The sequence below is a fragment of the Pan troglodytes genome, chromosome 5 (assembly GCF_028858775.2).
Source record: "Pan troglodytes isolate AG18354 chromosome 5, NHGRI_mPanTro3-v2.0_pri, whole genome shotgun sequence".
Classification (NCBI taxonomy): Eukaryota; Metazoa; Chordata; class Mammalia; order Primates; family Hominidae; genus Pan; species Pan troglodytes.
In genome coordinates this window covers 37,149,119-37,176,003 of record NC_072403.2, presented here as the reverse complement: position 1 = coordinate 37,176,003, position 26,885 = coordinate 37,149,119, and the positions used below count along the sequence as shown (strand labels likewise).

The 26,885-nt window shown below is 44.8% G+C and overlaps 1 protein-coding gene and 3 pseudogenes across 4 annotated transcripts; 1 reads left to right on the top strand and 3 right to left on the bottom strand.

The window, feature by feature from the left end:
- Positions 1–5,822: 5,822 nt before the first annotated feature.
- Positions 5,823–7,137, bottom strand: LOC471964 (large ribosomal subunit protein uL3-like; annotated as a pseudogene).
- A 1,517-nt stretch (positions 7,138–8,654) lies between these two features.
- On the bottom strand, positions 8,655–9,604 carry LOC129144398 (ubiquitin carboxyl-terminal hydrolase 8-like; annotated as a pseudogene).
- Positions 9,605–10,009: 405 nt separating this feature from the next.
- Positions 10,010–11,832, bottom strand: LOC107975449 (ubiquitin carboxyl-terminal hydrolase 8-like; annotated as a pseudogene).
- Positions 11,833–13,991: 2,159 nt separating this feature from the next.
- PATR-C (major histocompatibility complex, class I, C) lies at positions 13,992–18,626 on the top strand. 4 transcript variants are annotated; one of them, XM_063812287.1, is made up of 10 exons: positions 13,992–14,354; positions 14,732–14,765; positions 15,227–15,381; positions 15,512–15,781; positions 16,027–16,302; positions 16,890–17,165; positions 17,290–17,409; positions 17,850–17,882; positions 17,990–18,037; positions 18,202–18,626. In XM_063812287.1, exons 3-10 carry the CDS (start codon positions 15,309–15,311, stop codon positions 18,204–18,206), a joined length of 1,101 nt encoding a protein of 366 aa, XP_063668357.1. In that variant the 5' UTR covers positions 13,992–14,354; positions 14,732–14,765; positions 15,227–15,308; the 3' UTR covers positions 18,207–18,626. The 4 variants fall into 4 exon arrangements, with proteins under 4 accessions (XP_063668357.1, XP_054542663.2, XP_016810209.2 ...); XM_054686688.2 differs by having other exon boundaries at positions 14,344–14,799; XM_016954720.2 differs by lacking the exons at positions 13,992–14,354; positions 14,732–14,765 and having other exon boundaries at positions 17,990–18,034; positions 18,200–18,626.
- Positions 18,627–26,885: the final 8,259 nt, after the last annotated feature.

Sequence of the window (26,885 nt, the reverse complement as noted above, 5' to 3'; positions counted from 1 at the left end):
AAGATTTCAAGTGGTCTCAGCACTCAATGGTATTATAATCCCGCAGCTGAGCACCTTTTGTATTAATGATGTGATATTGCTTCTGCACATCCAAAAATTCTGGGTTTTCTCAGTATTTACTGTGTAACATTTAAATGCCATTAAGCATAGAATATCATGCTGCACATGAAGAAATAGGATGTAACTATTACATCGTCCTGAAAAGAGCGTTTTGTTTTCCTGTAGGCCATGAAAGTATTTAGTGTACTTTGGGTTTACTCTTATTGATCATTACAATTCTGCAGATGTGCTGTGTGAAGCTGCCTGGTGCTAGGCCTTTGAAGATTAATAACTGTGTTTCAGGTGGATATCTTCAGATGAGTAATTGATACTGTTTTACTGTTTTGGGGTGTTTTATGAGTTTGAAAAGCTGTTGGTTCTAGAGGGAAAGGTTTAACAAATAAGGAGAATCCAATATTTCTGCTTTCATTTTCTTGGCGTGGTATCCTCTGCGTGAATTAGAATGCTCGGTTGAATAGTTTTATTGCCTTAGTACACACTTGTCAAATGTAAAGTTGGAAGGACCCTTTTCAGGAAGGGTTTCCTGTGAACATTCACTTAGTAAATTCTTGTGGATGACTCTTGTAAGAGGTCTCAGTCCTTAGAAGTAATGAAAATGAAGAACAAGATCCTTTCACCTTCTAGGGCCTTTGGGACCAATACTCAAAATATTTGCCAGCCCTTACACCTTGGGCACCAGCCAGCAGGAGCAGAGGTGAGTGGTCCAGGAGCTGGGCAGCTCTGGGCAGAGCAGCTGCATGTGGGCCCTGGGTGCTAAAGCAGGCCTGCTCATTGTGTGTCCTGGAAGAGCTGTGTTCTAAAGGAGGCCACAGGAGTTCTTAGCTCCTTAGTGTGTGACAGACTGTGCTTCAGAGGGCACCGTGCTCCACTTGGTCTTAATTTTGAAAGTTTACATTGAGGTGAAAGTAGATATTGACAGCTGTTCACTCTTCATGTGCTGTGTTCAGATTACGGATGAATCCATGAGCAGGGCCTTTGCCTTATCCTAGAAACACGTAGTTATCTTCCCTCATGTTGTTGCTGGCACACCGCATGTTGATAAGTACCTCTCAAGATTACTTTGATAGACCCGTAGCTGTAGAAGAGCACTTAGTTCTCACCTCTGCCCTTCCCCTTATTCTCGCACCGTGGTCATGCTAGAGACCCATGGGGTTTATTTTCCTGGCTAAGGCAAACTGTTGGGAAATGCAACAATGAGAGCTTCTATTGTGTAATTCTGGATGAAGAATAACTGCTTGTTTAGAACAAATAAATGTCCCAGGCTTTGATTATAGTTATGACTTCAAAAATACGCTAAGACCATTTACTTACTGAGGAAATCTTACCTACTTACAGTATTTCAAATTGATTGCAGTCATTAGTGACTTTTAGTTACGATGAAGGGAAGAATCTTGAGCTAAATGCAGGGTTGTCTGAGATGATGATAGGAGTGGAAACAGGATGGTAACTAATGGATTTAGGTTAATGAGTTCTGAGAAAATCAACCAGCCCCTGCAAGTCACAACTCTGTGTCTCTGGGTGACACCTGTCTGTCTGGAGGCAGTCATCATATAGTACGCATCACATAGATTTTAGTCATATGGATTTTGAAACTCTGGAAACCATATGTCTGCAGCTCCCTTTCATGACCATGCTTGTGCTGGTTTATCTGATCTCCTCAGCTGTACCAGCTGCTGTGGCATGAGCTTCTTGAGCTTCTCTTTTTAGAGCTGATTATTATCTGGCGGCTGTTGCTATAATTTTCTTGAATACAAGTAAACATTATTTATAAACTTTTAAATTTCTCTGTTTAATTTTTCTCTCTCTTTTTTTTTAATGTAGAGGCCTACTTTGCTGGCATCTTTGGGTCCTACTCAGTCATAAACCACCCTCCCCACCCTAGAGTAGCCACTCTTGATTTCTAATACAGATGAATTCTGCCAGGTCTAGTTGAATGGCATTATACAGTCACCATCATGACCCTGGGTCTCATCATCTCGCTGTGTGTGGTCGTAGCCTATTCACTCCCATGGTTGTCCAATGCTCCACTTTATAAATAGCTCACATTTCTTGTCCTTTCACTGTTGGTAGACAATTTTGTTGTATCCAGATTTTACAAATCGTGCTGCTATGAATAATATTTTCATATAGTTTGGCACACACATACATGCATTTCTATTGGTTTAGAACTAAGAGTACTATTACTGGATCATAGGTGAGTAGATGCTTGGCTTAGTCTCTCAAAAACCAAGTTTCTAGTAGTAAACAAACAGTAGAGGAGGGTGAATCTCTTACTTAGAAATTATTCAGATAATAAATGAAGAACGAATGAGAGACAGACTATAATAACTCCTTTGCAACCCATCATGAATTAACAGATTTAGCCATTGAATAGCAATGGCAATTAACAACACAATAAAAGAAAAAACTAATGTGAGTTTCTTCCTCTTGATGGAAGAACACAATACAGCACCATCAAACAAGTCCAAGTGAGAAAGAAACCAAGCCTGAATAGAAGCTGATCTCCATAGCCAATTACCAATTTAGAGGCAATACAGATAATAGAAATACATATTAAACTATGCCTTGGGGAGCAATCAGCAAAATGCACGCTATGGGAAGCTCTACCACACAATATAAATTTCAAGGAAGAATCTATAGAATAAAGACAACAAAAGCATATTTCTAAAGGTAAAACTAAATCATAATATTGGATGATAAAAATAAAAATAGAACAAAGAAGTGATGATCGTAAAAGTCAGGTTGTGTTTTTATTTGAGGGAAGAAAGAGTTTATTGCTAAGCTGGAGCAAATGATGGGGCTTCTGGTTTGCCCCACAAACATCTATCCCTGGTGATTAATGGGTGTTTACTTTGTATTAAAAGACACAAATTTTAGACATTTTTTTCTTTTGGAGTCCTATATTTTATTTTATGACACAAAGGCTAATGAAAAAATGATTTATAGAGTATGGTTACTGTTTTGCACAAAGCCTCCTCCCCATCTTCTTTTCTGGACACTGAGCACCCAGAACAACCAGCAGCCCCAGGACCCCCAGCAGGGGTGACCTCACTTCTAGGTGTGCATGCAGCTTACGTCACCAGAGGCAACATGCAGGTCTACTCCTTGACTCCTGGAAGAACCTGATACGACACAGCTGAGGGGAAGCCTTCTCCGCCATCTGCAGGCTCTTGGCCATCAGTGTAGAGGGAGCGGGTCCTCACTTCTCCACAGGCGTCTTCACGGCCATAGCCTCCTCTCTGCATGGGGAGTAAGGCCTGGCCCTTCGCCTGAACACGGTGACAGGGATCTCGCCAAAGGTGGAGATCACACCATTCCTCCTTTAGCAACCTCACGCTTCTTTTGCTTTATAGGAAAGTTGACTCAGGCTGGTGTCCAGTAAAGAAATCCCAAGGAGAGGATGGGTGCGGTGGCTCACGCCTGTAATCCCAGGACTTTGGGAGGCCGAGGCGGGCGGATCACGAGGTCAGGAGATTGAGACCATCCTGGCTAACACGGTGAAACCCCGTCTCTACTAAAAAATACAAAAAATTAGCCGGGCGTGGTGGCGGGCACCTGTAGTCCCAGCTACTCGGGAGGCTGAGCCAGAATGGCGTGAACCCGGGAGGCGGAGCTTGCAGTGCTCCTGCTCCCAGGAGGCGAATGCCCAGGATGAGCTTTAAGGTGGAGAGAGGAATGTCATTGCTCATCCTCCAGGTTCCAAGTAAGAACCTTCCTGCCCAGCCCATCTCGATCTCCCTGAATCCTCAACGCTAATGAGGACTGTCTCCTTCTCACCTCCCTAGACTGGGCTTTTTAACACTGGAAAGTGGATGTGATTTCTAGTTTCAGCATGTCCTGGTTTATTGTGCTGCCAGTAAAATAAAATCAAAATACACATTGAATAAATAATAAATAACCCATAGTGAGCAAAGGCTTACAATGTATTTTTTTGAGTCAAGACCTCACTCTGGCCTGGGCTGGAGCCCAGTGGTGGGATCGTAGCTCAATGCAGCCTTGTATTTATGAGCTCAAGGGATCTTCCCACCTCAGCCTCCACAATACCTGGAAATACAAGCGCCCACCACCAGGCCCAGCTGTTTACTTATTTTTATTTTTTTTTAGAGACGAGGGTCTCACTATGTTGTCCAAGCTGGTCTCCAATTCCTGATCTCAAGCAATCCTCTTGCCTTAGCATCCTGAATTGCTGAGATTACAGTTACAGGCGTGAGCTGTCATGCCCAGCTTGTAATGTACTGACACTATCAAGGTTTCTTTTTCCAAGTGTGGACACAGCAGCAGACACCCCTTGTCTCTTGGGTCAGGACACTGGGTAAAGTGGCATAGCAAGGCAACAAAGTCACTGCAGAAAGCACCCACGTGGAAGAGGTCCATCAGGGAGAGCCACCTGTTCCAGGGACACCATATTTAGGGATAACTCCTCTTTCTGGGCAGGACTGTTCTTTGATTACTTTTGTATTCACAATAGTTCTGAAATCGTAGGATGATGAGACTCAAGACTGGCTAGGGTTTTATTTTGGTTTAGTTTTTAATTTGTTTTGTTTTGTTTTTTTCAAAAAACCGTCATGAGATTTGTTAATCTTTTGAATGGTTTTTGCGTCTCAATTTCCTTCAGAACTTAACTCATTCTTAACATTTCACAGTCCACTTTCAGTTAAAAATGTACTAGTACCCATAAATGGAGAAATCTTGCAACCATTTATCCTCTATAAAATGTCTATCTTTATGGTACAGATATTATATGTAATATATCTATATAGGTTATAAGTCCCACAAGAAAAAAACTTCTTATCTTTAAACAGTTCTATGTATATAAATTAGAGTAAATGAGGGGAACAAGTTAGCCTTTTGCACTTAGCTCAGTATTTACCATTTTTGATCATCTTCATCTTTTCTGATAACCTCATTTCCCACCTGGTATCATTTGCCTTTAGCCTGAAGAATTTTCTTTACCAATTGTTATTGTGCAGATCTGCTGGTGACAAATTCTCTTAATTTTCTTTTACCTGAAATATCTCCTTATTTTGCCTGTCCTTGAAGGACATCTGTGCTGGATATAGAATTCTTAGTTGTCCTTTTTTTCTTCCAGCACTTTGAAGGTGTTATTCTACTTTCTTTTGTTTTTATGGTTTCTAATAGGAAGTCGTTGGTCAGGACAAGAGGAACAGAGAAACCAAAACTGAGGAAATAAAAAGGTAGACCTAAAACTTATCAAAAATGAAAAAAAAAACCTATATGAATCAACACTCCAATGAAGGGCAGAGATTGTGTGAATTGGTTAAAAAAAAAAAACAAAACACAGAACCCAACCATATGCTCTTTCCAGATATGCACTTTCTTTGTTTCTTTTTTTTTAATTTAACTTTTATTTTTAGTTAAGGAGTACATGTGCAGGTTTGTTATATAGGTAAACTTGTGTCATGGGGTTTTATTGTACAGATTATTTCTGTACCCATTAGTACCCACCCAAGTATTAAGCCTTAGTACCCCTTAGCTATTTTTCCTGATCTTCTCCCTCCTCCCACCCTCTACCCTCAAGTGGACCCCAGTGTGTGTTGTTCCCCTCTGCGTGTCCATGTGTTCTCATCATATAACTCCTACTTATAAGTGAGAACAAGTGGTAGTTGGTTTTCTGTTCCTGCCTTAGTTTGCTAAGGATAATGGCCTCCAGCTCCATCCATGTTCCTGCAAAGGACATGATCTCATTCTTTTTTATGGCTGCACAGTATCCTATGGTATATATGTGCCACATTTTCTTTTTCTTTTTTTTTTTTCAATGGAAAATAACTTTTATTGAGACCCCACCAGTTGCAAAATCTGTTCCCGGCATTAAGCTCTTTCTTCCTTTGCAATTCGGTCTTTCTTGAGTGGTCCCATGAATGCTTTCTTCTCCTCCATGGTCCGGAAGCGGCCATGGCCAAACTTGGAGGTGGTGTCAATGAACTTAAGGTCAATCTTCTCCAGAGCCCGCTGCTTTGTCTGCACCAGCAAGGACTTGCGGAGGGTGAGCACCCACTTCTTGGTTCCCACCACACAGCCTTTCAGCATGACAAAGTCATTGGACACTTCACCATAGTGGACAAAGCCACCAAAAGGGTTGATGCTCTTGTCAGACAGGTCATAGTCAGTGGAGGCATTGTTCTTGATCAGCTTGCCATCCTTGATAAGGTAGCCCTAGCCAATCCTATAGATCTTCTTGTTGATCTCAGTGCGGTGACGGTAGCCTTTCTGCCCACCACGTACCACAGAGAAGCCCACACGAGCAGGATGCCATGCCCCAATACAGGCCACCTTGCACAGGCCTTGGTGGGTCTTGCGGGGCAGCTTCTTGGTGTGCCAATGACTGGTGACCCTTTTGTAGCCTTTGCCCTTGGTCACCCTGATGACGTCGATCATCTCATCCTGCCCAAACACTTGGTTCACAGGTACCTGCTGCTTGAGCCTCTCGCCAGCCCAGTCCAGCTTCTCAGCCACAGTGCCTCCATTCACTTGGATCTCCATCAGGTGGGCCTTCTTCTGGCACAGAGGAAGCAGGTGCATCTGGGTGTGGGCAATGACGCGGATGACTTGGCAGTACTTCTTCATGCTGCTGAAGTCCTTCTCCAGCTGCTTCTTGCCATCCTCATCCTGCCATTTCTTGCAGTACTTGGTAAAGGCCTTCTTCTTAGATTTTTGCCAGTTCTTGTAGAAACGCCTCTTGCATTCATCACTGATGTGCTCAGCGAAGACAGTCTTGCAAGTCCGGAGGCCTTGAGGGGTTTCCACGTAGCCCACAATGCCCACTGGTGGCCTCTCCACAATGGTCACAGCCTCCACCACCTCCTTCTTGTTCACCTTGGATCCTGGCCTGTTGACTTCCCTCACGATGTGGGTCATGCCAGCCTTGTATCCCAGGAAGGCTGTGAGGTGGACCGGCTTGGACGGGTCATCCTTAGGGAAGTTCTTCACCTTCCCACGATGCCTGCTGCTGCGCTTCCAAGGCAGGAAGCCGAGGGACCCATGTCTGGGAGTGGAGAACTTTCTGTGAGACATCACGCCATCAAATCCTGCCGGTAGAGCATATTTGCCATATTTTCTTTATCCAGTCTACCACTGATGGACATTTAGGTTGATTCCATGTCTTTGCTATTGTGAATAGTGCTGCAATGAACATATGCATATATGTAAGACATGGGCTTTCTTTTTTTAATTTGCTTTATTTTATTTTACTTTAGGTTCCAGGATACATGTGCAGAACCTGCAGGTTTGTTACATACGTATAGTCTGCCATGGTGGTTTGCTGCACCTATTGACCCATCCTCTAAGTTCCCGTCCCTCGCCCCCCGCACTCCTCAACAGGCCCTGATATGTGTTGTTCCCCTCCCTGTGTCCATGTGTTGTCATTGTTCAACTCTCACTTAGGAATGAGAACATGAGGTGCTTTGTTTTCTGTTCCCGTGTTAGTTTGCTGAGGATGATGACCTCCACTTTCATCCATGTCCCTGCAAAGGACATGAGCTCATTCCTTTTTCTGGCTGTGTACTATTCCATGGTGGTATGCACCACATTTTCTTTATCCATCTATCACTGATGGACATTTGGGTTGGTTCCAAGTCTTTGCTATTGTAAATAGTGCTGCAATAAACATACGTGTGCATGTGTCTTTATAGTAGAATGATTTATATTCCTTTGGGTAGATACCCAAAGGGTCAAATAGTATTTCTGGTTCTAGATCTCTGAGGAATGGCCACACTGTCTTCCACAATGGTTGAACTAGTTTACATTCCCAACAACAGTGTAAAAGTGTTCCTATTTCTCCACAGCCTCACCAGCATCTATTGTTTCTTGACTTTTTAATAATTACCATTCTGACTGGCGGGAGATGGTATCTCATTGTGGCTTTGATTTACATTTCTCTAATGAGCAGTGATATTGAGCTTTTTAAATTTTTCTCATTAAGATTTTAATGTCTCATTTTTAAAAATTAAAGGAAGTTTCCATTTATTTTTTAGGATAAAGATTTAGCACACCCAAATGCCCCCAAAGCCAACAGAAAAATAGCTTTGCCCTGTCATTTCCCTAAGAAAGCACTGCAGTTACTCAAAATATGCTCAAAGAAAAAAATGCAATCCTCTGAGTTCTAAGTTTCACGAAAGGACCACATGTTAAACTATGTACATCGATTTGATGTGTAAGTATGCAATAAATATGTACACATACATTCCTATCTGCTTCACATCATTCTAGAGTATTCATAGTATATGAAGATGGGATTTAGAAATGTGAAAAGGCTGTAACAGTGAAAAGGAAAAAAAGGGTACAATGGTTTTTAGACCAGTAGAATAATAATGCTTAGCTAGTTAATTATTTTAACTTTGGAGCAGACTAAAAAAGTTGTTTTGAAATAAATGGTACCTGTAAGTGATGCTTACTGCAATACTTGTTAAGTGTTATTTGTCACCACTGACAGGAATTATATAGTGCTAGTAACACAGCTCCCACTGTCCTAGAATTCCTCTAAATGGCCAGCTATTGCTACCATTATGTTGATAAGCATTTCAAGAATTGTGTTGCTGAGCCTTTTAAAAGATAACTAGTTTATAACCTATGTCTCCTTATGTGCCTACATCAGTTACTCATGGTCCCAAAGAAGTATAAAAGAGGATATAAGCTGCTGAAGATTTCACAGAAGAAACAGAGATATCAGAAACTTCATGATCATCAAACTTAAACCACCGCTGTTTTGCTGCATTTTTACAGTAGGCTGTGTAATGGCCTCCATCCAGCCCACTGCAGTGATCTGAAACAGAAAACAAATTATATTTCTTCAAATTGTTCTTTGGACCAATAACATACTGTGACAAGGCAAGATTTTCTAACGGGAAGTCCACAGATGTCTGTAATTTTTGTTTCCACCTGCCATTGTAGGAAAAATGTTTCAGATGCACTAAAAGCACAGGTGGTAACTTCCAGATTTCTTTTTTAAGAATCCCGTCGAGCTCTGCAAAGATTGCAGTAAAATCTGTTATTATCTATGAGTTTTTCTTCTTTAGAAAATAATCTAAGGCAATCCTATAATGTACATTTACTTGTGGATGCTATCAGTAGAGACAAATACATGAAGGCCTCAAGTGTCCTAGACTTTTTGTGATGGGTGAGGCACTGTACTGTAGATTTGAATTGACCCTGAAAAAGTGCAACAATAATAGACTCATAGAGCCGCTTGTGTTTCTGCCAGGCATGTTCTGCAGCTTTAAAGTCATTGAGATGATCATTATTTTCTTCTTTATATGTCTTCCGATTATCAGTTTTATTTAGATCTTCATGGAGACCATCCATTAGGAACAGAAGAAATTCTTGTGAATCTTGACTGTATCCTGCAAACTGGTAATTGATCTTCCCAATGGTGATTTTAAGGTCTTTTGGACTGATATATCTATACTGTCCTGTCCACGGGGCTTTCATGATTATACCAAATTCTTCTGCCACTTCACCTTTATGCCCCTAACAAATTTGACTTGTTAATATCATCCTGATAACAGTTTCGGTTGAAATAATCAGCCAAATGTGGAGCATTACATAGGCACTGCAATATTGAGTTCATATAACAAGTATTTCCTAAGTTACGAAGTCCAGTAAGAGCTGGTCCAGAACCTCTGAAAACAGGACTGAGTTTCCAAATCTGAGAAGCAGAAAGCCTTGAGATCTCAGCTTTAGGGTAGCATGTTGGCTTGTCTTCCTGATTAACTGTTGGAGTTACTGCTGGCTTCCTCTTCTCTTCCTCTTGAATAGCCTGGGTTATATCTGGGGAGGAGTAAGAGCATTTCAGTTTGGAAGGTTCCCTATCCTGCTTAGCAGGAATCTGTGGCTTGCCTTTATGAGTTGGAGGGGTGGAAGGAGGTGCAGATGAAGGAGCCATTTCCAGTGGGTACATATGAACAGTGTTAGTGGTGAATGATAATAATGAAACGTTCCAGTGATTGGATCAAGAAACTTGGCCCAGCCTGAAGGCAGTCCTGGTACCATCCTCCCCATTTCTTCACTTCATGCTATTATCGCAGGTTCTCGTTGAGTTTTATTTCTTTCAGTATCATCTGTATCCTCTCTAAAAGTTTCTGTCCTTAGAATTCCAGTTTCTGGTTGTCCTTTAATCTTAAAAGGCTTGCCTGAACCTGAATCCCCTGTCGCAGATGTATGGGACACATCTCTTGTTGACTTTTTCTGTACTTCTGGGGTTGAACATCTTCTCCCCCTGTCCTCTACAGACTTCTCGGCACCAGAGGTTTCATGATCACTTTTACTTTGTCTTTTTACTCTTGTTATTTCTTTGCCCTTCTTTGCTGAGATTTCTTTATCCTCTTTCTTGGCCTGTTCACGTTCTTTCTTCTCCATTTCTTCTTTTGCTTTTTGTTGCTTCTGTGTAATTTCATTTTCTTCAGCTTCTTGTTTCTTTTTGGCTTTTTGCTCGTGTTCTTCCCTCCTCAGTTTCTTTCTGTTTCCCTTGCTGTCTTTCCTGAAGTTCTTTTTCTTGTTTGTTTTTCTCCATTAGAAGAGCAGTTTCTGCATGAATATGAGCCTTTTCTTCATCTGTTAACATGAGAGTTGGAGAGGAACCTACTGGCTTGGCGGAACAATCAGGAATAACTTTTTCATTCTGAGGAGACTGTTGCTCATGATTTGTACTTTCAGATTTCAATATGCTCTTCAGGCAATTTGACTGCCAGTTTTTTAGTATGATCAATCTGTGGAACATTCTTTATGCTAGGCACTGGCTGAATGATGGGTGAAACATCAGATTTAGAAGCAGCAACTGGTTCAACTGGAATTGATATATTCAGTGGTCCCGTCCTCTCATTTTGATCATTATCACTTATTTGATCACTGATCAATTCTATATTTTCATCCACTTCTATAGGTGGAGGTGGCATCTGGGCAGCAGGTTTAGAAGGAATTGATTCTTCCAGTGAGGGATAAGTAAAATCCAATGAGATAGACAACTCTTCATTCTGGTGTTGTGGGGGTGGAGTGACCTTAGCATTTGTTGTATACTGGGAATAGCAAAGGAACCAGTTTTTATAGCCTCCCTCTAAAACCAAAGCCCAAGGCCCATTGCACAGGACAGTCTTACTTTCCCACTTGAAAAGTGCATCTTTCAGATGCCAGAGAGTTGTTCCAATCTGTAAATCTTTTGCAGAACTAAAGCAGTCAAGAAGTACCATATACTCCACATTCCCCCTCTTCTTCCATGTATCTATAGAATTATCTGGGAGGTGTGCTTCAATCCAACTAGCAGTGACTACTGGACTGAAGGCTTCTTCAGGAACACTGAGAGAATGTAAAATACAGGAATCCTGATAATCCTGCATTCTTTGAGCATCCATTATAATCAAGCTGATGTTTTTATCCATCATCATTGTGTATAGTTCCTTTGCTGTGATTGCTCCTTTCTCTTTGGTCTCACATTTTTCATTCTTTTCACCATTGCTCTTTTGGGTTTTGTCTTTGGAATCCAATACAATCTCCAAAGAACCTTTAGCCAACGTGCTGCCATCCTCTCTTCCTGTTTCCTGCCTTTTTTGTTGTAGCCACTGTGCTTCCCCCTGCCTGTCCTTTTCCTCAAGTTTTTTCCAGATTTCAACTTCTTCATATCTTAGTTTAAGGCTTTCAGAGAGTCGTTCAGTTTCTCCAGTGGCTTTTTTGATGTTTGCAGGTCCAAGTATTGAATGGAAGCAATCCTGCTGTTGCTTGAAATCAGGTCTTTTTTGGATAGGATTATAAACAGTCACGTTTCATATACGTGTGTGAGCTTTTTTTCATATGTTTCTTGGCCACGTAAATGTCTTCCTCTGAGAAGTGTCTGTTTATATCCTTTGTCCACTTTTTGATGGGGATGGGTTTTTTTCTTGTAAATTTGTTTAAGTTCCTTGTAAACAAACATGTGAGCTCTCATCATTCTTGTTTAAACACCTAACAGTCATCCTAACCAGTGCAACAAGGACCAGGCATGGTGGCTCATGCCTGTAATCCCTGCATTTTGGGAGGCTGAGGTGGGAGGATCACTTGAGATCAGGAGTTTGAGACCAGCCTGATAAGTGAGACCTCATCTCTACCAAATAATAATAATTTTAAAAGAAAACAGATCAATGGATAAGAAAGGAAGAAATGAAAGTCTTTCTTTGTCACCAGCTTCATTGTATATGTAGAAAACACTAGGGAATTCTGAAAAAGTCTCTGGAATTAATCATTGAATTTGCAAAATAGTTCATAAAATATATGTAATAAGTCACTTAGATGAACATGAAAAGATAGCAAACAATACTAGTCATCTAAGAAGTGCAAGTTAAAATCACAATGAGAAACCATCACACATCACCTAGAGCAGGTAAAGTTAAAAAGACATATGATAAGTCTTAACACTGGCAAGAATATGGAAAAAATAGGAATGTCTGATATTGCTGGTAGGAATGCAAGAAATGTGGCAGCCAATTTGTAAAGTGGTATGGCAATTTCTTATACAGTTACCCATCTATTACCACATGGCCCAGCAATTCCACAAATATATATTTATCCAAAAGAAATAAAAATGTAAGTCCACACTTGTAAGCAGTTATTTATAGTGGCTTCATTAATAACAAGCCCTAACTGGAGGAATCCACATGTCTATCAACTGGAGACACAGAAACCAATGAATAAACTGGGATTCCAGCAATACTCGGCAGCTGCTCAGCAACAAAAATGAATGAATGGCATCATCTCAAACATCGTTATGCTAAGGGAGAGACCAAACAAAAGACTACATAACATATGATTGCATGTCCATGAAATTCTAGAAATGTCACTATTGCAGTGACAGAAAGCACAGCAGTGGTTGAATGAAGGGAAGGGGTGAGGGTGGGAGGCAAGGATTAAATAGAAAGGGGCATAAAGAAAGTTTTTAGGGAAAAGAAACTGTTCTCTACAGTGCCACAATTCAGGAGTGACTGGGAGGGGGAAGAAGGGGAGAAGAAGGTCTGAGGGATAAGGGGCAGAGAGAAGGGCTGGGGAAGCAGGAGGTGAGGACAAGGAGCAGGGGAAAGGACTCTAAAGCAGTGGAGGGGCCTAGTAGGAGGATCTTTGCATTTGGTGTTTCTCTACTGGGCAGTGTGGTAGTTACACTATAAATAATTACCAATATCCACCAAAAAGTGCAGCTAAAACTGGTGAATTTTTTTACACGTAAACGCCCTAATAAGCAAAAAAAAAGGGGGTGGGGAGGGGGGAGGAAAGAAGGCAAAAATAAAGACATTGTTAGATCATCAAACCCATAAAATTCATTTCCTAGGGGTCCTGTACTACATGTAATTTTAAAGGACGTTCTTCAGGCTGAAGGGAAATGATACTAGATGGTGACCCAGATATACAGAAAGGAACAATTAACAACAGAAATGATGCACATACACATATCACATACACACCCATTTTCTTAATTTCCTGAAGATATGTGACTGCTTGTCTAAAACAAAAAGTATTACACTGTATCGTTGAGTTTATAACGTATATTGATGTAACATATACAATAATAATAGCATAATGATAGTTTAAATGAAACTACACCATTTGAAGTGTCCTTTATTTTGCTGGATGCAGCTTAATATTACCTGAATTTCACTGTGAAAAGTCAAGGAATTGGGTTTCAATTCTTACAACAATAAAAAATTAATGTAAAGAAATATAGCTAAAAGCCACTAAGAGAATTAAAACCATAAGCTAAAAAATGTTTACTTGACACATAAGAAAGTAGCAAAGGAGGAACAGAAACAAAAAGATATGAGACAAATTGAAAACGTATAGCAAAATGGTAGACCAAAATCCAACCATTGTAAGTGAAGAAATGACACGACCTGAGTCACATTAGCAGGACTGCTGAGCACTGTGGGGAGAACAGACATGGGCAGGAAGTGAGGGACAGTGTTAGTGCCACAATTCAGGAGTGACAGGGTGGCGGGGACTAAAGGGGAAAGAGGGTGTGAGGGATGAGAGGGGCAGACAGAAGGGCTGGAGAAGCAGGAGATGAGGAAAAGGAGCAGAGGAAAGAATTCTAAAGCAGTAGAAGAGCCTGGCAGGGGGGTCTTTGCATTCGGTATTTAATACATTTTGTGTGACTGCCTTAAAACTAATGGCCTCCTTATGATTTTTTTTAAAAAAAGGGTTACAAAAATATCAAGTGTCCAAATAAAATATGCACACTGCTTAGATGTGCATAGTTCACGAAAACGGGCAGTGCTGGAGCGTCGGTGAAGAGCATTGGGACTGCATTGAGCCCTCGCAACTTTGAGGTGATGACTACAAGCTACCGGTTGCAATAGACAGTAACAAACCCTGCTTCTTTGTATTCAGGAGATGTTCTGGACTCACACAGGGAAACTCGGGCTAGAGAATGAGGATAATTTTAAATGCAACAACCCAGAGTCACAGATCCATAGTCTGCGAAAGTAAAACAGGAGCTTTGAGAATTTAATTGTAATGCAGTTTTGACACAGGTCTTTCACAGATTGGAATTCTAATCATTCAGGGATTACCAATATTGTGCTACCTACTGTATCAATAAACAGAAAGGAAACTGGTCTCTATGAGAATCTCTACCTGGTGCTTTCAGACAAAAACTTCACCAGGTTTAAAGAGAAAACTCCTGACTCTACACGTCCATTCCCAGGGCGAGCTCACTGTCTGGCATCAAGTTCCCCATGGTGAGTTTCCCTGTACAAGAGTCCAAGGGGAGAGGTAAGTGTCCTTTATTTTGCTGGATGTAGTTTAATATTACCTGAGGTAAGGTAAGGCAAAGAGTGGGAGGCAGGGAGTCCAGTTCAGGGACGGGGAATCCAGGAGGAGAAGTGAAGGGGAAGGGGCTGCGCGCAGCCTGGGGGTCTCTCCCTGGTTTCCACAGACAGATCCTTGGCCAGGACTCAGGCACACAGTGTGACAAAGATGCTTGGTGTAGGAGAAGAGGGATCAGGACGAAGTCCCAGGTCCCGGGCGGGGCTCTCAGGGTCTCAGGCTCCAAGGGCCGTGTCTGCACTGGAGAGGCGCCGCGTTGGGGATTCTCCACTCCCCTGAGTTTCACTTCTTCTCCCAACTTGCGTCGGGTCCTTCTTCCTGAATACTCATGACGCGTCCCCAATTCCCACTCCCATTGGGTGTCGGGTTCTAGAGAAGCCAATCAGCGTCTCCGCAGTCCCGGTTCTAAAGTCCCCAGTCACCCACCCGGGCTCAGATTCTCCCCAGACGCCGAGATGCGGGTCATGGCGCCCCGAACCCTCCTCCTGCTGCTCTCGGGAGCCCTGGCCCTGACCGAGACCTGGGCCGGTGAGTGCGGGGTCGGGAGGGAAACGGCCTCTGCGGAGAGGAGCGAGGGGCCAGCCCGGCGAGGGCGCAGGACCCGGGGAGCCGCGCAGGGAGGAGGGTCGGGCGGGTCTCAGCCCCTCCTCGCCCCCAGGCTCCCACTCCATGAGGTATTTCTACACCGCCGTGTCCCGGCCCGGCCGCGGAGAGCCCCGCTTCATCGCAGTGGGCTACGTGGATGACACGCAGTTCGTGCGGTTCGACAGCGACGCCGCGAGTCCGAGAGGGGAGCCGCGGGCGCCGTGGGTGGAGCAGGAGGGGCCGGAGTATTGGGACCGGGAGACACAGAAGTACAAGCGCCAGGCACAGGCTGACCGAGTGAACCTGCGGAAACTGCGCGGCTACTACAACCAGAGCGAGGACGGTGAGTGACCCCGGCCCCGGGCGCCGGTCACGACCCCTCCCCATCCCCCACGGACGGCCCGGGTCGCCCCGAGTCTCCCGGTCTGAGATCCACCCCGAGGCTGCGGAACCCGCCCAGACCCTCGACCGGAGAGAGCCCCAGTCGCCTTTACCCGGTTTCATTTTCGGTTTAGGCCAAAATCCCCGCGGGTTGGTCGGGGCGGGGCGGGGCTCCGCGGGCATGGCTGACCACGGGGGCGGGGCCAGGGTCTCACACTCTCCAGAAGATGTATGGCTGCGACCTGGGGCCCGACGGGCGCCTCCTCCGCGGGTATGAGCAGTTCGCCTACGACGGCAAGGATTACATCGCCCTGAACGAGGACCTGCGCTCCTGGACCGCGGCGGACACGGCGGCTCAGATCACCCAGCGCAAGTGGGAGGCGGCCCGTGCGGCGGAGCAGCTGAGAGCCTACCTGGAGGGCCTGTGCGTGGAGTGGCTCCGCAGATACCTGGAGAACGGGAAGGAGACGCTGCAGCGCGCAGGTACCAGGGGCAGTGGGGAGCCTTCCCCATCTCCTATAGATCTCCCGGGATGGCCTCCCACGAGGAAAGGAGGAAAATGGGATCAGCACTGGAATATCGCCCTCCCTTGAATGGAGAATGGCATGAGTTTTCCTGAGTTTCCTCTGAGGGCCCCCTCTGCTCTCTAGGACAATTAAGGGATGAAGTCTCTGAGGAAATGGAGGGGAAGACAGTCCCTGGAATACTGATCAGGGGTCTCCTTTGACCACTTTGACCACTGCAGCAGCTGTGGTCAGGCTGCTGACCTTTCTCTCAGGCCTTGTTCTCTGCCTCACACTCAATGTGTCTGAAGGTTTGATTCCAGCTTTTCTGAGTCCTGCGGCCTCCACTCAGGTCAGGACCAGAAGTCGCTGTTCCTCCCTCAGAGACTAGAACTTTCCAATGAATAGGAGATTATCCCAGGTGCCTGTGTCCAGGCTGGCGTCTAGGTTCTGTGCCGCCTTCCCCACCCCAGGTGTCCTGTCCATTCTCAGGATGGTCACATGGGCGCTGCTGGAGTGTCCCAAGAGAGATGCAAAGTGTCTGAATTTTCTGACTCTTCCCGTCAGAACCCCCAAAGACACACGTGACCCACCACCCCCTCTCTGACCATGAGGCCACCCTGAGGTGCTGGGCCCTGGGCTTCTACCCTGCGGAGATCACACTGACCTGGCAGCGGGATGGGGAGGACCAGACCCAGGACACCGAGCTTGTGGAGACCAGGCCAGCAGGAGATGGAACCTTCCAGAAGTGGGCAGCTGTGGTGGTGCCTTCTGGACAAGAGCAGAGATACACGTGCCATATGCAGCACGAGGGGCTGCCAGAGCCCCTCACCCTGAGATGGGGTAAGGAGGGGAATGGGGGGTCACATCTCTTATCAGAGAAAGCAGAAGTCCTTCTGGAGCCCTTCAGCCGGGTCAGGGCTGAGGCTTGGGGGTCAGGGCCCCTCACCTTCCCCTCCTTTCCCAGAGCCATCTTCCCAGCCCACCATCCCCATCATGGGCATCGTTGCTGGCCTGGCTGTCCTGGTTGTCCTAGCTGTCCTTGGAGCTGTGGTCACTGCTATGATGTGTAGGAGGAAGAGCTCAGGTAGGGAAGGGGTGAAGAGTGGGGTCTGGGTTTTCTTGTCCCACTGGGAGTTTCAAGCCCCAGGTAGAAGTGTGCCCCGCCTTGTTACTGGAAGCACCATCCACACATGGGCCATCCCAGCCTGGGACCCTGTGTGCCAGCACTTACTCTTTTGCGAAGCACATGTGACAATGAAGGACGGATGTATCACCTTGATGATTATGGTGTTGGGGTCCTGATTCCAGCATTCATGAGTCAGGGGAAGGTCCCTGCTAAGGACAGACCTTAGGAGGGCAGTTGGTCCAGAACCCACAACTGCTTTCCCCATGTTTCCTGATCCTGCCCTGGGTCTGCAGTCGTAGTTCTGGAAACTTCTCTTGGGTCCAAGACTAGGAGGTTCCCCTAAGATCGCATGGCCCTGCCTCCTCCCAGTCCCCTCATAGGGCATTTTCTTCCCACAGGTGGAAAAGGAGGGAGCTGCTCTCAGGCTGCGTGTAAGTGATGGCGGCGGGCGTGTGGAGAAGCTCACCAACTCCATAATTCCTCCTGTCCCACATCTCCTGCGGGCTCTGACCAGGTCTTTTTTTTTGTTCTACCCCAGGCAGCAACAGTGCCCAGGGCTCTGATGAGTCTCTCATCACTTGTAAAGGTGAGATTCTGGGGAGCTGAAGTGGTCGGGGGTGGGGCAGAGGGAAAAGGCCTGGGTAATGGGGATTCTTTGATTGGGACGTTTCGAGTGTGTGGTGGACCGTTCAGAGTGTCATCACTTACCATGACTGACCTGAATTTGTTCATGACTATTGTGTTCTGTAGCCTGAGACAGCTGCCTGTGTGGGACTGAGATGCAGGATTTCTTCACACCTCTCCTTTGTGACTTCAAGAGCCTCTGGCATCTCTTTCTGCAAAGGCATCTGAATGTGTCTGCGTTCCTGTTAGCATAATGTGAGGAGGTGGAGAGACAGCCCAGCCCCGTGTCCACCGTGACCCCTGTCCCCACACTGACCTGTGTTCCCTCCCCGATCATCTTTCCTGTTCCAGAGAGGTGGGGCTGGATGTCTCCATCTCTGTCTCAAATTCATGGTGCACTGAGCTGCAACTTCTTACTTCCCTAATGAAGTTAAGAACCTGAATATAAATTTGTGTTCTCAAATATTTGCTATGAAGCGTTGATGGATTAATTAAATAAGTCAATTCCTAGAAGTTGAGAGAGCAAATAAAGACCTGAGAACCTTCCAGAATCTGCATGTTCGCTGTGCTGAGTCTGTTGCAGGTGGGGGTGGGGAAGGCTGTGAGGAGCCGAGTGTGGACGGGGCCTGTGCCTAGTTGCTGTTCAGTTCTTCATGGGCTTTATGTGGTCAGTCCTCAGCTGGGTCACCTTCACTGCTCCATTGTCCTTGTCCCTTCAGTGGAGACTTGTTCAGCGGGAGCTGTGACCACAGAGGCTCACCCATCGCCCAGGGCAGCCCCTGCACACGGGAGTCCCTGTGCTTTCTGAGACAAATTTTCAGACCCATTCAGCTCTTGCCCTCCTTCTAGGGCTCCTCTTCTGCTTTGGTCTCCTGCCCTCTCTCCCTTCCCTGATTCCAGTGATCTTCGTGCTGACTCCAATCCCAACTCATGAATCTAAAGCAGAGCCTAATTTAGATTTATATTTGTTTGTAAAATTGGGTCCATAGTCTAGAATTGTTCCTTCCTGAAGAGAGAAACCTGATTGTGTGCTGCAGTGTGCAGGGCGGTTGCTGTGGGAGGAGGGATAGGGGAGGGAGGACACACAAGCAGCCCTGCTGAGAAAAGTACAGGCGGCCTCGGTGTCAGTGTGAGGGGACCTTGTGCTGCAGCTGCCACAAAACAGCACTTGGCCTGAGGCTATGTTAATAAAGATACTGGCTTTAGAATAGGAGGTGCTCTACACTGATCATTCAACTGAGCTTTGTTGTCAGCCAGACACAGGACAGAAAAGTTCTGCATCTGGGGAACGCCATTGAAGTAAAATCAGAAAAATATCTGAGCATATGCTCCAGTGGTAAGAGGCAGACGATACATACACTATAACCAGAGTAAGAAAAGAAAGTGATGGAAGGTGGTAAGTGCTATGAGGCAGGTGATCCGGGTATGGGCAGTGGGGACAGGGAAGGTGGCTGTTGGACAGGAGTGGTCAATGTGTGCCTTGTTGCAAAGATGACCTTTCAGGAAAGATTTGAGGGATATGAGGATGTCTGGGGAAGTTCTTTCTAGGCAAGGAAACTCCAGTCCAAATGCACAATGGCAGGAAGGTGTCTGTGTTCCCAGAAGAGCAAGGAGGCCGGGAGGGCTGGACAGAGAAACTAGATGAGGTCAGAGGTGTGGCCAGAACAGGTGGGCTTGAGAGGAGTGGGGTGAGCATCTGACCTTTGCTCTGAGTGGGATGGGGAGTTAGAGGACAGTTTTGAGCAGAAGAGGGCCATGATATGACTTCTCTCTTAAAAGGATCTCTGATGGCTGTGCTGAGGACAGAATTGAGAGGCGAGGGACGAGGGAGGCAGAAGGGAAAACAGGAATCGAGTGCAGTATTCCAGGCTGGAGATGTCGGTTACCTTGACTGGGGTGTGAGCACAGGAAATAGTGGGACGTGAGGGGATTCTGGATACATTTGAAGATAGACTCACAGCATTTGCCAATGGATTGTATCTGTCATGTGAGAAAGACGAATCAAGGACACCCATAGTTGTAAAATGAGTGAGTAGAAGGAAGGGTGGAGCTGCTGTCAGTGGAGATGGGGAGACTCTGGCAGGAGCGTCCTGAGGAGGGGGCATCACAGGCACTCAGTGGAGGACATGGCTACTAGGAATGCAGGTGGGGGAGCTGGGGTGGCAGTTGGGCAGACAACTCCACAGTTCAGGGGAAAGGACTGGGCTGGAGAAATAGATTTAAGAGGTCACACCACATAAAGGATACTTAAAACCTCAAGCATGGATGAAGCACCAAGGGAGTGATTGACTATGGAAAAGAATGAGTGCAAGGACTGAACCCTGGACCTCCAGTTGTAAGGGATCTGATCAGACCACAGAGCAGACTGCACAGTTCTGGCCCCACGTCTAGACGACACTCAGACAAGGAACCCCCATGTGCACCAGGATCACCTGTATGTGGTGCTGAGATCCAGGAAGTCTGGAGTTGAGCAAGAGATTCTGGATTTATGACAAGGCTGGAGCTCATGTTACTGGTCTCCTGATCACACTTGGAGCAGCCAGAACACCAGGATCCCACATGTCTGCATCAGCCTCGCCTGTAGGGCTTGTTATGTAAATGATTCCTTGGTCTTGTGCATAATATTGTGAGACAGGGGTTCTGAGGAGTGGCCTGAGTATTTTCTAAGCCTCCACCAGAAATCTTGTTGCTCAGCCGGATCAGGAACCTCAGTGATCAGAGAGTGCCCAGGGTGTGTGAGTGGGTGGGGTGGGGTGGGTTTTCAAACCCTGTTTAAAAGAGGATTTTTCTTGCAGAAAGGAAAGGGAGGATTTATATCATCAGTTAAGAGATGTGATATTCCCTGTTGATCTCTCCACCATGAGGTAGACGCCAGGTAGACAATTCAGGCTGTGGCTGTCACACAAGGAACACCTCCGAATGCTGCTCTCTGACCCTGGTCCATAGATTCATTTCTCACTCACCTCTTGGAGAAAACTATGGAAAACAAATTTCTGTAATTTACACATAAAGTAGTATATCTGGTATTGGGGGTTAATTTTATTGTGGGGAAGGCCACAGAACCAGGCTGAAAACTACACATCCTGGAACAGAATCCATAGCCCACGCCCCTGGATCAGGTCCCTCCTAGGAACAACTGCCCCTGCTGCTGAGCAGACACCACTGCTCACACCTCTGACATCCTGGTGCTGGACACTGGACCCCAAGGCTAGGATAGATGTCACTGCTGCACCTGGCAACTGGACATCACTACTGACACTCAGCCATGTTTACTAAAATGCATTCTGCACAATCCCAGCCTTTCTGTGTCACCTCATTCTAGCTCAGAGTCTGGCAGTGATATAGGATTTAAGAAGAAATTATTTAGGCAGGTAGTGAGGGTACAGAAGTCTCAGTAAGGTTTTCTTTTTAATGGAAAGCAGGCCCCAAATCATTTTCTTTTCTGACAAAGACCAGCCTGTAAAATCAAGCTTCAGACATAGACAAGCAAGCTGGAAGCTTGCACGAGTGAATGCTGGCAGCTGTGCCAATAGGAAAAGGACACCTAGGACTAGGCGTGTTCACAATGATGGCTCCATCTTCCCTTCTTTTTGCCAGCCATGTGTTCAGTAAAGAGCAGGCAACATAGCACCGGCCAATAAACTCACTCCTTGTGTGTCACTGTCCTTAATCTTCTTGGCAAGATACAATGAACCCTGAGTATTTACCTGAGACAACAATGCCGCTTCAGCAGGTGGTCATCTGACTGATGGAGTTTAAGACTCATGTCCATTATCAACTGCAGGGGTGACTGGAGTGTTGTGCTATTCTAGGGATGCGGGTGGTTTCTATCTCCTCTTAACACTTTACATGTTGTAAACCGAAAATAAACTTCAAACTCACCCTCTCCCAACCATCTTAATGGACACCCTCCTCAGCCAGGGTGCTCAAAAGTTAACTTGAAAGACTGGCTCAAGCCACCATGGGAAGCAGGTGTTGAACATGCCTCATTATGGCCTCTTCCCTTTTGGAATTCAGGAAAAGCTGACCAGCAATTAACATCAACACAGACCTTAAGTCTGATCAGAAACATTATAATCTATTCTCTCTGAAGCCTGGCACCTGGAGGCTTCAACTGCATGATAAAATTTTGGACTCCACAACCTCTTATCATAACCCAGACGTTCCTTTTTATTGATAATAACTCAACCAATTGCCAATCAGAACATTTTAAAATCTACCTATAACCTAGAAGCAGTAACCCCCAACCCCCGCTTGCTTCAAATTGTTCTGCTTTTCTGGACTGATCCAATGTATATCTTAAATACATATTATTAGTGTCTTATATCTTCCTAAAATGTATAAAACCAACCTGTACCCCAACCACATTGAGTACATGTTCTCAGGGTCTCCTGAGGGACGTGTCATGGGCTGTGGTCACTCGTATTTGGCTCAGAATAAATCTCTTCAAATATTTTATGAAGTTTGCCTCTTTTCATTGACAGTGTGGAATTCTGATGTAGTAAGAGGGTTCAAGTGCTGGAGTGTGAAGGGTGGGAAAAGAATGATAAATTTTAATTATTGGAGCAGTGCTCCAAGACAAGAAATTTATCTAGTATCTGGTAGGGATTCAGAGTGTCTGAATGAACCAGTGACTAATAAATAACATCTTTCCACCCATTCCCTTGAAAATAAGTTATTACATCAAGTTTTTGTCTATCCCAGTTCATACTCCAGATTATTGGAGTGGCATTGTGTGATGGTGAAATGATTATTCACACATCTTCCCTTGGCATTGTCTCTTACTAGGATTAAAACACCCAGGTTTGTAAGATCTCAGAGGATCTGGTTGCACACTGATGTTTTATATTAATATTTATATTTTCTTGTGTGTGGAAATATTTCTGGGGAGAGAATCTCTGACACTTATTAGTTTTTATGTGACCCCCTCAAAGGCCTAAAAAATCCTAACTTCTAGGTTAGAGGTAGGGCCACTCCATGTCTGGACAATGAACAGCTGGTAGAAACCTGTGTTTAGCAGACTTAGGGACATGAAATAAATGCTTAATTTTTTTTTATCTTTTCCTCTGGGACCGAAGAAGGTAGAGGTTTACTTGCTTACTCTTACTGTTGTTGCGGGAAGTCAAGGACCCTGAATGGAGGGACTGGCTGGAGCTGCGGCAGAGGAACATAAATTGTGAAGATTTCATTTTAATATGGACATTTAACAGTTCCCAAATAATACTTTTATAATTTCTTATGCCTGTCTTTACTTTAATCTCTTAATCCTGTTATCTTCATAAGCTGAGGATGTACATCACCTTAGGACCACTGTGATAATTGTGTTACAATTTGATTGTAAAACGTGTGTTTGAACAATATGAAATCAGTGCACCTTGAAAAAGAAGAGAATAACAGCAATTTTTATGGAACAAGGAAAGACAACCATAAGGTCTGACTGCCTGCGAGGTTGGGCAAAAAGAGCCATATTTTTTCTTCTTGCCCAGAACCTATAAACAGACGTGCAAGTAGGAGAGATATCACTAAATTTTTTTCCTAGCAAGGAATATTAATATTAATACACTGGGGAAAGAATTCATTCCTGGGGGAGGTCTATAAACGGCCGCTCTGGGAATGTCTGTCTTATGCAGTTGAGATAAGGACTGAGATATGCCCTGGTCTCCTGCAGAACCCTCAGGCTTACTAGGGTGGGGAAAAACTCTGCCCTGGTAAACTTGTGGTCAGACCACTTCTCTGCTCTCAAACCCTGTTTTCTGTTGTTTAAGATGTTTATCAAGACAATACGTGCACTGCTAAACGTAGACCCTTATCAGTGGTTCTGCTTTTGCCCTTTGTCCTGTTCCCTCAGAAGCATGTGATCTTTGTTAGACCCCTATTAGTAGTTCTGCTTTTTGCACTCAGAAGCATGTGATTTTTTACCTACTCCTTGTTCTTACACCCCCTCCCCTTTTGAAACCCTTAACAAAAACTTGTTTGTCTGAGACTCAAGCGGACATCACGGTCCTACTGATATGTGATGTCACCCCTGGTGGCCTAACTGTAAAATTCCTCTCTTTGTACTGTCTTTCTTTATTTCTCAGCTGGCCGACACTTATGGAAAATAGAAAGAACCTATGTTGAAATATTGGGGGTGGGTTCCCCCAATATACTGTAAGTTTCTCTCTGTGGGATGGTGATGGGGTTTTCCTCCAGCCAAATAATTTTCTGATTCTCCAACAGCAACTGGGAGTCCTAGAATTTGACTCAATTCTGACACTAACTACCTGGAGTTAGCCTCAGACTCCACAGGTTTAAGGACTCAGTCCCACAAGTCTGTCCTCACTTCAGATGCAAGTCACAAGTTATTGGGTTCCAGGTTACCTGCACTTCTGTCTATCATGGCTGCAAAGTCAGGGGTTTCTCACCTCCCAAGGTTTGGGAATTCTTAAACTAACTCAAAGAACTCAGGAAGTTCCTATAGCCATGTAAACCAAAAAACATCTGAGACAGGTATCAATCAGTTTAGAAGTTTATTTTGCCAAGCTGAAGATGTACCTTGGAAACAGAGACACAAATTATTGTAGCATCTGTGGCCCATGGTTTTTACTAAGAGGGTTTTGAGGACTTCAATATTTACAGGAGAAAGAGCAGGCAGGAGAGGAAAAAGGAACAGGCAACTATGCTTTCATCGAGTGCTCAGTAAATCTGCATTTTACATAAGACAAAGTAAATGTTGGGTAGAGAAGTCAAATACACATTTGTCTCCAGGTGAGTGGAGGGATGATTTCTGGTCTTGTCTTTGTCCTGTACCTGTGAAGATAAGCTGTTAATTTACATTGTTAGGGTGAAATTCAACAAAACTCTGTTTTAGAGTAAAGATGTTGGGGCCCACAAGGAATTATCTTGTGAGCAATTTGTGAGGGAGGCCACCTGGAGAGATATGTGGTCCTCTATCTTTGCAATTATTTGTTTAGGAACAAAAGAAAGGCAGTTTTTCCATCACTCAGTTACCAAACTTAACTTGTCCCTTTGGTATAGTGAATTTGGCGTCCCTAAATTTTATTTTTCTTTCACACTCAGTATTGTAGTTTATTATTGTTATAGCTTAAATCAGTGGTCCCCAACTTTTTGGCACCAGGGACCAATTTCATGGAAGACAATTTTTCCATGGACCAGCAGAGGTAGCAGGGAATAGAGGGGAATGGATTGAGGATGAAACTGTTCCACCTCAGATGATCAGACATTACTGTTTCATATGGAGCATGCAACCTAGATCCCTCGCATGCAGAGTTCACAATAGGGTTCATGCTCTTATGAGAATCTAATTCCGCCACTGATCTGACAGGAGGCGGAGCTCAGGTGGTCATGCTCATGCTGTCTCACCCACTAGTGACCTGCTGTGCGGTCTGGTTCCTGCCAAGCCAGGAACCTGTACCAGTCCACAGCCGGGGGTTACAGACTCTTGGTTTAAATTATGCCACTATAGTAGAACACCTGAGACTGGATAACTTAAAATGAACAGAAATTTATTTTGTTCATGGTTGTTGAGGATGGGAATTCCAAGACCAAGGACTGTACCTGGTAGAAAGCAAAAGGGCAAGAGAGGGTGAGAGGTAGGGGGAATAAGAGGTCAAACTCACAGCCTCAGGTCCTTTTATGATCAGACTTAATTCATTAATGGGGGCAGAGCTCTGATGGTCCAATCACCTCTCAAAAGTCCCACCTCTTAAAAATGTTGCATTCAGGATGAATTATCCAACAGATGCTTTTCTAGGGAAACATTCAAACCATAGCAGTTATAAAGGGTACAAATGAGCAGCCAGATGAAGAGGTGCACAGGGTGAGGCCTGGAAGGGCTCTGAGCACAGGAGCCTCTGTCCCCATGGAGATGAGGTTCACCATCCTCCCAGCACATGGACACACGGATGTACTCACCAGTTGGGAAGCTCTCCGAAACCCAATCTCTAGAGGTTTCTATGGAAGTTTCATTGTGTAGGCAAGATTAATTAAATCAATGGCCACTGGTGACTGAACTCAACTTCCAGCCCCTCTTTGCTTCTCAGAGGTAAGGGATGGTGCTGAAAGTTCCAATCCTCTAATTACAGCTTCGTGTTTCTGGCAACCAGCCCCCATCCTGAAGCTATTTAGGAGCCCCTCACCCCATAGTCATCTCATTGGCATATTAAAGTCATACTTATCACTGACGAGATTGCAAATGTTTTGGAACCTGCTTGTCAGGAAACAGGGAAAAAGACCAAATATTTTGATTGGGCCACAGATCACACCCTGCTCTTTGACCACATTATCTCTTTTTATAATATTTATTTATTTCAGAGACAAGGTCTTGCTCTGTTGCCCAGGGTAGAATGCAGTGGCACAATCATAGCTCATTGTAACCTTGAATTCCTGGGCTCAAGTGATCCTCCTGCCTCAGCCTCCTGAGCAATAGCGTTACAGGTGCACGCCAGCATGCCCAACTAATTTTTTAAAGATTTTGTAGGAATGGGGTCTCACTATTTTGCCCCAGTTGGTCTCAAACTCCTGGCCTTAAACAATCCTCCTACCATGGCCTCCGAAACTGATGGAATTACAAGTCTGAGCCACTGTGCCTGGCCAATCACAGATCTCCTATACCAGAAGAATCATAACAGTGAGAAGATCCTGGTACATTACCAGAATCCTTTTTGGTCATGAACAATTATCCCAGGGGAGATCGTTCCAAGATAACCAAATAGGAACAGCTCCAGTCTACAGCTCCCAGCGTGAGCAGTGCAGAAGATGGGTGATTTCTGCATTTCTAACTGAGGTACTGGGTTCATCTCATTGGGGCT

Coding starts and splice junctions, on each gene's coding strand:
- PATR-C (XM_054686688.2), top strand. CDS start 14,648: ATGAGAATCTCTACCTGGTGCTTTCAGACAAAAACTTCACCAGGTTTA. Junction 16,303..16,889: donor GGAGACGCTGCAGCGCGCAG/GTACCAGGGGCA, acceptor TCTTCCCGTCAG/AACCCCCAAAGACACACGTG. Junction 17,410..17,849: donor GTGTAGGAGGAAGAGCTCAG/GTAGGGAAGGGG, acceptor TTCTTCCCACAG/GTGGAAAAGGAGGGAGCTGC.